The sequence below is a fragment of the Neovison vison genome, chromosome 1 (assembly GCF_020171115.1).
Source record: "Neovison vison isolate M4711 chromosome 1, ASM_NN_V1, whole genome shotgun sequence".
Taxonomy (NCBI): domain Eukaryota; kingdom Metazoa; phylum Chordata; class Mammalia; order Carnivora; family Mustelidae; genus Neogale; species Neogale vison.
Genome location: NC_058091.1, coordinates 210,546,691 through 210,558,755, shown reverse-complemented (window position 1 = coordinate 210,558,755; position 12,065 = coordinate 210,546,691). Strand labels below are relative to the sequence as shown.

At 43.1% G+C, this 12,065-nt stretch overlaps 1 protein-coding gene across 2 annotated transcripts in view; it reads left to right on the top strand.

The window, feature by feature from the left end:
* RASGRF2 (Ras protein specific guanine nucleotide releasing factor 2) overlaps positions 1–12,065 on the top strand; it is a 250,309-nt gene that overhangs the window by 65,619 nt on the left and 172,625 nt on the right. For both annotated transcript variants that reach the window (XM_044266218.1, XM_044266225.1), the window contains exon 2: positions 4,674–4,780. In XM_044266218.1, coding sequence (XP_044122153.1) covers positions 4,674–4,780 — 107 coding nt within the window. The remainder of the gene's footprint in view (positions 1–4,673; positions 4,781–12,065) is intronic.

The window sequence follows — 12,065 nt, the reverse complement described above, 5'->3', positions numbered from 1 at the left end:
CTTTAACCCACTGAGCCACCCAGGCGCCCCTTGACTGATATTTTAGAAAGACTCTGGCCACCATGTTTTAGATGGAGGGAGTTGGGTAAGACTGGAATTGGGGTTACAAGTATAGAAAGTATTTTTCTAAATTTGACCTGACTTTCTCCTTAGGACCACCTCTCCACTTAGTAAGTGGAGAAAAAAGAAGCTACATTTAGTTGAGAGGAGGAAACTCCGATTGCTCTACTAATGTGGAAAGTCTCTTTCGGGAATTCATTTTTCCCTCTGCACCCCACTGAGATGGAGTCTCAGTTAATGGGGTTTACATGGCTTTGAGAGTGTGTGTATGTGTGTTTGTGTCAGAGATTGAGGCAATCTGGTGACTGTGGTCTGGTGGTGGTCTGGCTCGGCCTGGGCCCTCTGTTGGCAACCGTTGCTGAAGTACGTGGCTGCTCTAACTTGCTGTCTGTATTGCCTATGTGGTCCCACTGTGGCTCTTGCCTGGCCTTTATATCCCTTACTTTATCCCACAATAAGTTTTGATAGTGCCCTTCTCTCCATGGTCCTCAACGGTAGTACTTGGGAATGTCCAGACTGCTTAGAAGCTCGTCAGGCTTTGTATAGCTAACCTCAAAACTTGACCTGCTTGCCTATCTATCTATCATCCATCCATCCATCTGTCTATCTATCTCTATCCACCTACCTATCTATATCTTTCTATCTGTCTAACACACAACTGCTGTGACACCAGTTTTGCCGAGTTATGTGATACGGTCACCACCCATGCAGTCATCACTCGGAGTTGTCATGAGAGTCGGGGGTGGGGCATGAAGACGTTCTGTGAGGTGGCATATCCTCTAGATCCCTAACGGGAACGTGATACAGAAACTCCTTGGCTTTTGGTTTTTGTTATCAACCTTTTAAACTCCTCACCCTCTTCTAGGATTTTAGCCCTGATGGGGGAAAAGCTGTACCAGATGTGTCTCCATCTCCTGATGTCTCTTTTTACCTCAACCACTTCTCTCCGCCGTTCTCCTCTGTTCCCAACTTACTGGGACTTCTCTAGGTCATTCTGTCCTCCTTTAGGAAGAAACCGTTTAAACTCCCACTTTGGGCTATCATGGTGGCCAGGGTACAAGGAAGGAGCGAAGTCAGCTTTTAAGATAAAGGAATTTCAAATGAATTCAAACTGTCGTATTTGTCACCTGATGGTAGAACAGCTGGAGTAGTCTAGGTGAGGGATAATAAAAGCCAGAAGAGAGCCCTGCATGTGAGCCTTGGTGAAACCAAATGTGTGGGTGATGACAGGGAGGAGTTGAAGATGACTTTGGGGTTCCTAGTTGAGGCAACCATTGGATAAAGATTCACTTGACAGAGAAAAGACAAGAGGAGAAGGAGTCACTGTGAAGGCATAGGGGAGGAACAGGAGGTTTGTGTGGTGGGAGGAAGAGAGGGAAGGTAATGATTCAGTTTGGGGTCTGACTGAAATGCTATCTAATAGGAGAAATGTGGGGCTGGTGCCTGGGAGAGAATCTGCCTGGAGAAATGGATTTGGGAAAGAGGTGAGAATATCTAGGAAGAAAAGGAAGAGAAACTCACTCGTCCTTGTAAATGCTAAATTTAAAGATACCAGCAAGGTCATTCCTGTTTTAATTCTTCCTTGCATTTCACAATGACCCAGTACTTTGGGACCTCTCCTCCAGGTTCCCTGCAGCGGGACACCTCTGAGGTCAAAGGGTACTGACAAGGGTGTCTGATGTTACTTCTAATGCCCAAGGGGACCTTTAAAGCACCAGACCTGATGCCTAGATCCATGGTATACTAAGTTTATATCAGAGTGAGGCCAGAATATTCCACACAAAGAAAACTTTGATGAGTGGTTAAAAATAAATAATCTGCAGGTGCGTGCAGAGGCACTGTCTAATTTTTCGTGACTGAGCTGAGTTTGTTAAGTGAACTCCCAGGAATGTGACATGTACCTCTCAAAACCATCATCGTTATGCCTGACACATGGTCTAACCTTTGGGCGTCCTCTGCTAATATAATTGCCTCGCTGTCTTGGAGAGGTGGCTTCTAATTGGGTTTCACAGTAGCAGTTGCTGTCGAAGTGCAGGTTGCAGCCTTTCAATGGGTTGGGCCGGTTCATTAAGCATTTCCTCTCCCTGGACTGGACAGCTGAGCCTGGACAGGAGCCAGCAGTTACTGAAATGCCATTACTCAGAGGACTGACCTTTAAGACACTGACTTGTTATGTCATTGAGGTTCGACTTCTCTCCTCTCAAATTTAAATGGAGCTTTATTGCATACAGTGCTAAACTCAATTCTTCTCACTCTCCGTGGCCTTTCCATAAGGTTATTTCCCCCTAGTTCCTAGCATTTAGTCCTCTGGCTGGACAAGGCGTTTACGAACTAAAGACAGCTTGCCATTTACGAGGCTTGGGACCGTCCGTGGGAAGTGTAGTGGATTATCGCACGGCACGACTCAGAGTCCTCAGAGGATGGATGATTGACGTACAGGTAACCTGAGGAGAAGTCTCTTAGCCAGTTTTCTTCTCTTTGGTAAAAATGTGCTGAAAATTCTTTCTTTTCCTCAAGTTCTTATTTTTATTCCAGTTAGTTAACATACAGTGTTCTATTAGTTTGGGGTGTGCAATATAGTGACTCAGCACTTCCATACATCATCCTGCGCTCATCACAGCAAGTGCCCTCCTGCACCCCCATCCCCTGTGTCCCCCATCCTCCCACCGGCCTCCTGCTCTTGGAACCAGCGGCTTGTTCACTGTCAGTAAGAGACTGTTTCTTGCTTTGTCTCTCTCACTCTTTTCCCTTGTGCGGAAATTCTTATCTCTAGGATTATTGTTCTGAAGGTTTTTAATTCATTTGAAGAAAATGAGTCCATAACGGTCACCCTGGATAAACGAGACCTTGAGCGCGCATGGGTGGGAAGGGGGGACCACAGAAGGAACTCGGTGTTCGGCTCTGGCTCTCCTTAGAGTAGCTCAGTAGCCAGTCCTCTTTATGCTCCAGGAAGACGTCCTGGGCAGGTCCAGCGTATTTTCTGATCATTCTTGTGCAATGCACAGCTGTCCAGTCACGTTTCCTTTCCAGACAGTCTCAGTTTGGTGATTAATGTGTCCGGCCTCAAATAGGCTGGTGTAAAGTGAAAACTTCTTCCCTGGCACAGATTTCAGATTCAGTTTGTCACATTCTACCAAAAGTAAAAACTACTGCTATTTCTAGTGAAGTACATTGAAATTATAGATTAATTTACTTCGTAGAGGTGATAAACACATTTCTTTATTCTTGGTCTTCAGTTACTTGTATTTGTTATTGCAAAGGCTGTTTTCAAAATGAAGCTTTGTGGGATGCCTGAGTGGCTTAGTCTTGGGTGTCTGCCTTTGGCTCAAGTCATGATCCCAGGGTCCTGGGGTTGAGTCCCACATCAGGCTCCCTGCTTGGTGGGAAGCCTGCTTCTCCCTCTCCCTCTCCCCCTGCTTGTGTTCCCTTCTCTCACTTTGTCTCTCTCTGTCAAATAAATAATAAAATCTTTTTTTTAAAAGATTTTATTTATTTTACAGAGAGAGAGAAATTATAAGTAGGCAGAGAGGCAGGCAGAGAGAGAGAGAGGGGAGGAAGCAGGCTCCCTGCGGAGCAGAGAGCCCGATGCGGGGCTCGATCCCAGGACCCTGGGATCATGACCTGAGCCGAAGGCAGAGGCTTTAACCCACTGAGCCACCCAGGTGCCCCAATTAATAAAATCTTTTAAAAAATTAAAAAAAAAAACCAACAAAATGAAGTTCTGTGTTTATTGATATTATTATGCCAAAGTGCAATAAATTTTTGTGTATTGATTTTTGTATTTAACTATTTGGTTCAATGTTCTTATTTTAATAGCTTTTCAGTGAACTCTTGATACAGACAATTATATCAGCTGTGAAAATGGCGTTTTTTCCTTGCTTTCCATTTCTTGTGCCTTTTCCCCTTTATTTTTCTATATTGCCCTCCAGGCAGAATTAGTAAATAGAAGTGTCAATGACTGCCATCGTTTTCTAATTTTTGATTTTAGAAGTGTTGCTTGTTTTTTCCAACAACAAATTTTATTTATTTATTTGAGAGAGAATGAGAGCAAGAGTGAGAGAGGGAGGCAGAGAGAACCCTCACAAGCCTGACGGTGGGGGGCGGGGTAAGGGGGTTGGGCAGAGGAAGCAGTGGACTTGGAGCAAGGAACCGGACTCGGGACTTCATCTCAGGACCCTGGGATCATGACCTGAGCCAAAGGCAGATGCTTCACTGACTGTGCCACCCATGCATCCCAGAAGGGTTGCTTGTAAGAATACGCCAATAGGTAGAATATTTATAGTAAATTTTTTTGTGGATATCCTTTAATACAGTTAGAAATTTCTGTAAGGAATTTTAATCATGCATCTGCATAGAGTCTTATCCAATATCTTTTCTGCATCTAGTGAGGTGTTGTGGGCTGACTCTTACAGAAGGGTGTTAAGATGCAACCTATTGTATCTTCCAGGTGCAGAGTCATTGCTAAGTGGACTGGGGTGACACTACATTTTGAAACATGATTGATGCAGTGTGGATGAATTTTTTAAACATATACCCTTTGTAAGGAAATTCTGTATTATGCGGTCATGCTTGAAAAGTAAATCTAAAGTTTGTTTGTTTGTTTTTCTCTCTAGTATTACTTTACCGTTCTTTTTGGCCATGAGGGTCAGAAACCTCTGGAGCTGCGCTGTGAGGAGGAGCAGGATGGTAAAGAGTGGATGGAGGCCATTCACCAAGCCAGGTAGGGACTCACATCCTCTGTGTGACACTGGGTTTGCTGGGTCTCTCCCACTGAGGTTTTCACTGTTGGCTGTAGTTCTGGAAGAACTGGCAATTCTAAGATGGGTTTCCCGTTAGTATCTCCTTTTTAGTGATGTGTGAAATGATACTTTGAGCTTTCTATGGCTATATTCTAGCCAAAGATGAAAAGTAATAAATATATAAAAATAATAATAATACAAACTATGGAAAGAACCTAGATGTCCATCAACAAATGAACGGATAAAGAAGAGGTAGTGTATATATACAATGGAATACTATGCAGCCATCGAAAGAAATGAAATTTTGCCATTTGCGACGATGTGGATGGAACTAGAGGGTATTATGCTTAGCGAAGTGAGTCAGTTGGAGAAAGACAACTGTCATATGATCTCCCTGATATGAGGAAGTGGAGATGCAACATGGGAGGTTTGGGGGGTAGGAAAAGAAAAAATGAAAGAAGATGGGATCGGGAGGGAGACAAACCATAAAAGACTCAATCTCAAAAAACAGATTGAGGGTTGCTGTGGGGAGTGAGGAGGAGATAGGGTGGCAGGGATATGAACATTGGGGAGGGTATGTGCTATGATGAGTACTGTGAAATGTGTAAACCTGATGAGTCACAGACTGGTACCCCTGGGGATAAAAACACATTATATGTTTATTTAAAAATTTAAAAATAAATAATAATAATAATAATGGGTCACTTTTGTGGATTGTTCCTGTATGACAGGAACCCTTCTAAGCGCTTCTCAATGAAGGCATCTATTCAGTGTATTGATTTGCTTATCCTCTCAATAATCTGGGGTTGGGTCTTATAATTACCCCCTTTGACAGAGAAGGAAAATGAAGCTGGGAAGGTTGGTTTGCTTGTCTGAGGTTGCACAGCTGGTAAGTGGCAGAGCTGGGATACAGACCCAGCCAAGCCCACATTTGTAAACTCTACCCCAGTCAGCCTGGTTATCAAGAGGGGTGATGCTGACTTGATCTGGGGAGATAGGAGAGTATGATTTTATTTCCTCCCAAGAAATACCAGGAAGGTAGAAAGAACTTACTTGGCCGCAAACAAGAACAAGAAATCGGAGTCAGGCAGTTCCCTCTCTCATTTTTCATATTCATTTCTGAAGTCCAGCCCATTTTTGCTTCTAATAGCTCCCAGGCTCACTGCTTTCCTGTCTGTCTCCTCCTTCATCCAGTCTCTGGACACTCTGTAAGTCCCTGCTTATATCCCCGCTGCTTCCAGGGCAAGACTCCAGCTGGGGCATATCTGCTTTTCCTTCCCCTGACATGCCCCCTGCTTCTCCTAAGTGCCCTGCCATGTCTCTACCGCCCCTGTCCCTGAAACTGTCCCCCACAAGTAGCCCTCACAGGCCCCTTCTCCAGATTGCTGCAGCTCTTGCTTTACCACATGTAGAATATTTAATGATTTAGCACAACTTACAAGCTTTTAAAAAAAATTTTTTTTAACCTATTTCCCACGTGTGATTTATGTTTCCTGAGCTGGATTGCATGTACCTTGAGAGTGAAGAGGAGGTGGCTTCATTTCTGAACAAAACACAGTGCTAATTATGTAGTTGGTGACCAAGAACTATTTTCAGACTTTAAAGAGGATAAGGCATTTGTTCCGAGTTTAGATTCTTCTCGAATCCTTGAGATTTTTTTCTCTCCTCCCTTCCCCACCTCTCTTTTTCTCTTCTACTACTTTATATTGACCACCTACAGCCTCAGTGTCAGGCAGCATGCTGAGTACTTTCCATATGTTGTTTATTCCTCACAGCTACCCACTTTACAGATGAGAAAACAGAGGCTCATGATTATTAAGCAGATTGGCCAACATCTATCATGAAGTTGTTAAGCTGCAGAGCTGGGCTTCACACCCAGATCAGTCTGACTCCAGAGCCTTTTAACCAGTGTTTTGGGTTGTATCTGTCTTCATTCTCGTCTTTTTCTCTTCAGTCGTCTCCTTTTCTATTCAAAGATGCAAAGAGGTTAATATAAAGTCAGGGTTGAGAGTAGAAGATATTATCCACAAAATATTTCAGTTCTTTTTCTTTCCTTCCCTTCAGAATATTTCTTTGAGAGGCACAGGATTGGCGACCAAATGCTGCTCTCCGAGGGCGCCCCTGGGGTAGCTTGTCTACACCATGATCCTGGCACACGGTTCAGCTGTCTTTTCTGTCATTGTTTCTGTCTGACAGCTTTGCTCCAGACTTTACTGTAATGACAATGACTTGCTATAGAAAGAAGGTGAGGTCTTCAGAGGTGAAGGAAGTATCAAGTTGGCAAGGTAGAACTCTTGGGTTCTTTCTAGACACAATCTCTGTGTACTTCTTTCCTACCTGGGAATTAAAATGAAGTATGTAACTTAAAACATGTCTTTTCTCCCCAACCCGCTGCCCTTTTTCATTCCAGAAAAGTGAGATACTATTAGTAACCTAAATACCTTACTTTTGTAGTTGCCAAGCAAATACTGGGATGGACCAAGTAAAGAGCATGTATTACTCCAAAAATGGTTCGATTTTAAGTTTTTCTTTTTTTCCTATACCATAAGAACTTTGTCATGTATGTAGGTAAGGGTCTGTATTTGGGGTTGATTGACATATGATCAATTAGGGCACTTGTGGTCTTGTCAGGAGACAGACTTTAGAAACTACTTTAGTGGTTTAGGTGACCAAATGGTCAAAATTCTCTTCTCTTGTGGATATGAAGATTTAGTTAAGAATTGATTTTTAAAAAAATTTTCGTTCATTGGATTTGCTTTTCCTTTGATTTGAGGCCCAGAACTGGGTTCTTTGATGACTTCTTTTAAATCAGACTGCTTTATACTTGAGTTCTTATATTTGACTTTTTGTACTGAGATGCTTCTTCAATCTTGTTGTTTTGTAAATCAGGGAAGATGACAACTTTTTCCTTTAACTTTGAGTGTTTGGTGTGAACTTGGTTCTGTAAAAGTCATTCTGACTGTTCATACATGTGCAGAGCCAGAAAGTTGATGAAAATGACTCACAGAAAGACTTTGTCAGCCAGTGTCGCTTGGCATTGGGCTAATTACACAACCGATCAGTTGCCTAAAAATTTCACATTTCGAGGACAGTCTGATGGCGTTAATTTGGTGCCACTGCTTTTTAAAAAGAAAATGCTCAGTAATTATGGTTTTTACTTTTTTTTTAAACTCTTTTTAAAAGTCTGAGCTGTTGGTTAACTGATGACTATTTTAGCCTGAGACCAGGTCTTTTCTGAGTATCCTGCTGACCCTTCTCCTGGTCTCTGCTCAGAGAAACCCTTCTGCTCAGACCCCTTCTCCTGGTCTCTGCTCTTTTCCTGAGATGTCTTCTCAGTACTGTCTTGGGCATGCTGCCCTCGTGTGCCATGCAAATCACATTCTTGCCGCTGATTTTTACACCTCCGAGCTGAAGCTACTTGCTCTAGCTGGCCTTCAGAGGATCTCTGGGTCGTTTTCTGGGATGCTGAGTTGCATGTTCTCTCCCTTTGATGGGGCCCAAGGAAAAATCTTTTTGGAAATTATATTCTCATTTCAAAGTTCTGACGGGGTCCAGAAAGCTTGTTTTACAGTTTTTCTTGAACTTGGCCAATACTACATTTCTAAAACACTGGCACATTTCTACTATCGTTCCATCACTTATTACTGGCACCAGTTCATGGGAAGCTGCTAGCAGTCTTATTTTTGTCTGGATGAGGAGAGGCCAGAGCATTTTAATGGCATTGAAGTTCTATGCTTATTCCATAAGTGGTTTGGTAGTTGAGTATGGGACTCCGGATAGTCCTAATAACCTGATTTTTCTTGTTGTTGTTGTGGTCTTAGTCATGTCTGTCTACTGTGGCTGATTTACTCATTGACATTAGGACAGTCAAAAACAATGACTCAGTTAATTGTGAGTCCTTAGGCCCATTGGCTGAAAAGACAGCATCCACAGCAAGTTTTCTCCACTTGTCTTCTGCTGGAACACTGTCCAAGCAAAGCTTCAGCAGTTAGAAGGTGGTTATGGCCTGGAAGAGGATTTAGGTATGCGGAGAGGTACCAAAGCTCTTCCTGTTCTGGTTGAAGCGTAAGACCCAAAGGACCTGGTCTGTGACAGTTGAGAAAAGAGAAGTGGAAAGTACTTCAGAGTTGGGGTGGAGAATAGACCTCCTCTAGGACTTTGTGACTGCCTGCATGTGGGCCGTATTTTACATCGGGAGGTTATCCAACACATCTCTCGGGCCCCTAGTGTGGAGAATGTCACTTCCTGGGAGAAGAAATGATGGATGAGAGCAGGTTTGTGGGGCAGAGATGATAAGCGCTGGGCGGGAAGGGCCTCTGTGGGGAGTTGGAGGGTTTGCTTGCCTGGAAGTGGTGCCGAGGAGCCCTTCTAACGGCTCTCCTTGCCTTTGCCATGTAATATATGATAAAATGAGTATTAGAAGTTACTAGAGAAGTGAGGTGTGTCCTGAGGGGAAAGCTGGCTTTGGGTTTCTACCAAAGCTGAAGTTAGGGGAGGACTTGTGAAAAGTTGGAGATGTAGAGAATATTAGGCCTGGTACAGCGCACCATGAAATGTCCACGTCTTTTTCTTTTTTCTCCCTGGAAAGGTATGGCTTATCCTTTCAGTGTTTGGGGGACTGTTCTACTGTATCTTTTGCCTCCTTTCTATTTTTTTCAACTTTAATTCTGTTCAGAGCCGCCCCCCTCAGTCTATGTTTATCTATAGTCCTTTTGATTACATGTGCCTGAGGCAGCCTGTAGTTCATTCTTTCTGCCCAACCTCCTCAGTCCGTTCTTCCCTCCTCCACAACATACACAAACACAAACACACACACACCACACACACACACTCACCCCAACATAGTAACTGCACCAAACACCTAGTGCCTGTACCTCATCCTTTTTCCTTGGATAGAAGCTTGATATAGTGTGCAGTGTGCAACATAAAATCTGTCCAACAATAAAGGCCACACTGTGTATCACATCATCCCCATAAAACCAGCTCTTTAGAGAATGTGCATGGAGAAATACCCTACATATCAGAAAAAAAGTGATTACACAGAAAAGCTGAAAGTGATTCGTGTATCACAGGGAAATGACAGGACTAGAAAATCAGAAATGAGCTATAATGTTATAGCCTCAAGCAATCCCAAAGCCATTATTTTGTATTCTTCTCTTGTAAGACTATCACTACTTTAAAACTCAAGATGTGGATTTTGTTCATTTGAGATATATATATATAGATATGTCTATATCTATATATATTTTAACCAAGAAGTTAGTCGCGCCTTTGCCTCCAGATTTGACATGATCAAAGAGACTTCAACACTTTTTTCTTTCTTAGAACCTGGGAAACACAGCAGGAGAGAAAAGGAATGATATGTCTGTGCACAATGAAAGATTTCACTTGATGAGATCGTAGAAGTTGTTTTCTGTAGGGAAAAGTTGGGCTTTGAATTGCTTTATTTTCAGCCCCTTGTTAATACTGTCACCTGTCCGTTCTCTTTCCCACTCCTCGCAGTGCTTTTGCTTCTGCTGACCCCTCAGTGGGAGCTCACTCTGCACCCACAGCCCGGGTGCTCTGTCCATCTGCATGCGCCCTTCGGCCTGCCTGCGGGGGGCGCCACCGCCACGGGCTCTCACCATTCTGAGAACCTGCGCTTTTTTGAGGCAAATTTCAGCCCTGAGCCTCTGTGCTCACTTGCCTCGGACTCCCTTGCTCCATCATTGATTCCCTGGTCCTCCTAAAGTTCCCCTCTGTTTACCAACCCCTCTTGGGCTTTTTTTCCAGTATTCTTTGATTCCCCATGAATCTCTCCCACCTTGAAAGAAAGCATTAAAATCCCTCCCTTGGCCCGGCTCCCTCCTCTAGCTGCCCACTCCGGCTGTGCAGCCCTGCTTTTGGAAGAAGGGATTGGTGGTTCTCCCTCGCACACAGCGCAGGGCTACTGCTCCCTTTTCAGCCCTTTATGTTGGTTTTTTGTCCCTACCCCAGGGAAGCTGCTGTCGCCTGAGTCAACAATGACTTTCCAAAAGTGTTTTTTTCCTTATGTAATTCCAACTTTCCAGTTATATTTAATAGCTTTTAATAATACAAGTAGTACATAAATCCAAGCTCTCTAAAAAAAGAAAAAGAAAATTCAAACAATGAAAAGGAGAGAGAGTGAAAAGTTGTAGTTTCCATTCATAGCTCATCCTTCCCTGTCCCCACTCCCCAAACCCACTTACTTTCTCCAAGGTATTTACTGGTAACCACCCTACCCTCTGCTCAGTTTTTCTATACATTTGCATATCTGTTAGATAAATAAGAAAAGATAGATAAGATTAGATAAGATAGCTATGTAGATTATCTGAACACTTTTTTTTTTTTAAAGATTTTATGTATTTATTTGACAGAGAGAAATCACAAGTAGATGGAGAGGCAGGCAGAGAGAGAGAGGGAAGCAGGCTCCCTGCTGAGCAGAGAGCCCGACGCGGGACTCGATCCCAGGACCCTGAGATCATGACCTGAGCCGAAGGCAGCGGCTTAACCCACTGAGCCACCCAGGCGCCCTATCTGAACACTTTTTACTGACTAGTCACAGTAGTTTCAGCCTTCCTTTTGATGTAGGAAGGACATTAGGGGTCAAAGTCAAGGGCCAGGAAGGAATTCTTGAGACGTCTTTGGTGCAAAAGGTGGTTTTATTAAAGCTTGGGGATAGGCCCCATGGCAGAAAAAGCTTACTGGGGACTTGAGGAGTTGCTTATTATATACTTTCAAGTTGGGAGGGGGTTAGGGATAGCCTAAATCTCTAAGGAATTTTGGAAGCAAGGTTTCCAGGACCTTGTTGGGAAAAGGTCATTTATCACCATCTGTTAAAAACCTCCATCATGTGATATAATAACATATGTGGAAAACCCAAAAGATTCCACTCCAAATCTGCTGGAACTTGTATAGGAATTCAGTAAAGTGTCAGGATATAAAGTCAGTGCACAAAAATCAGTTGCATTTCTTTACACCAACAACAGGACAGAAGAAACAGAAATTAAGGAGTCAATTCCAATTACAATTGCACCCAAAACCATAAGATACTTAGGAATAAACCTAACCAAAGAGGCAAAGAATCTATACTCAGGAAACTATAAAGTACTCATGAAAGAAATTGAGGAAGACGCAAAGAAATGGAAAAATGTTCCATGCTCATGGATTGGAAGAACAAATATTGTGAAAATGCCTATGCTACCCAAAGCAATCTACACATTTAATGCAATTCCTAACAAAATACCAACCATTTTTTTTTCAAAG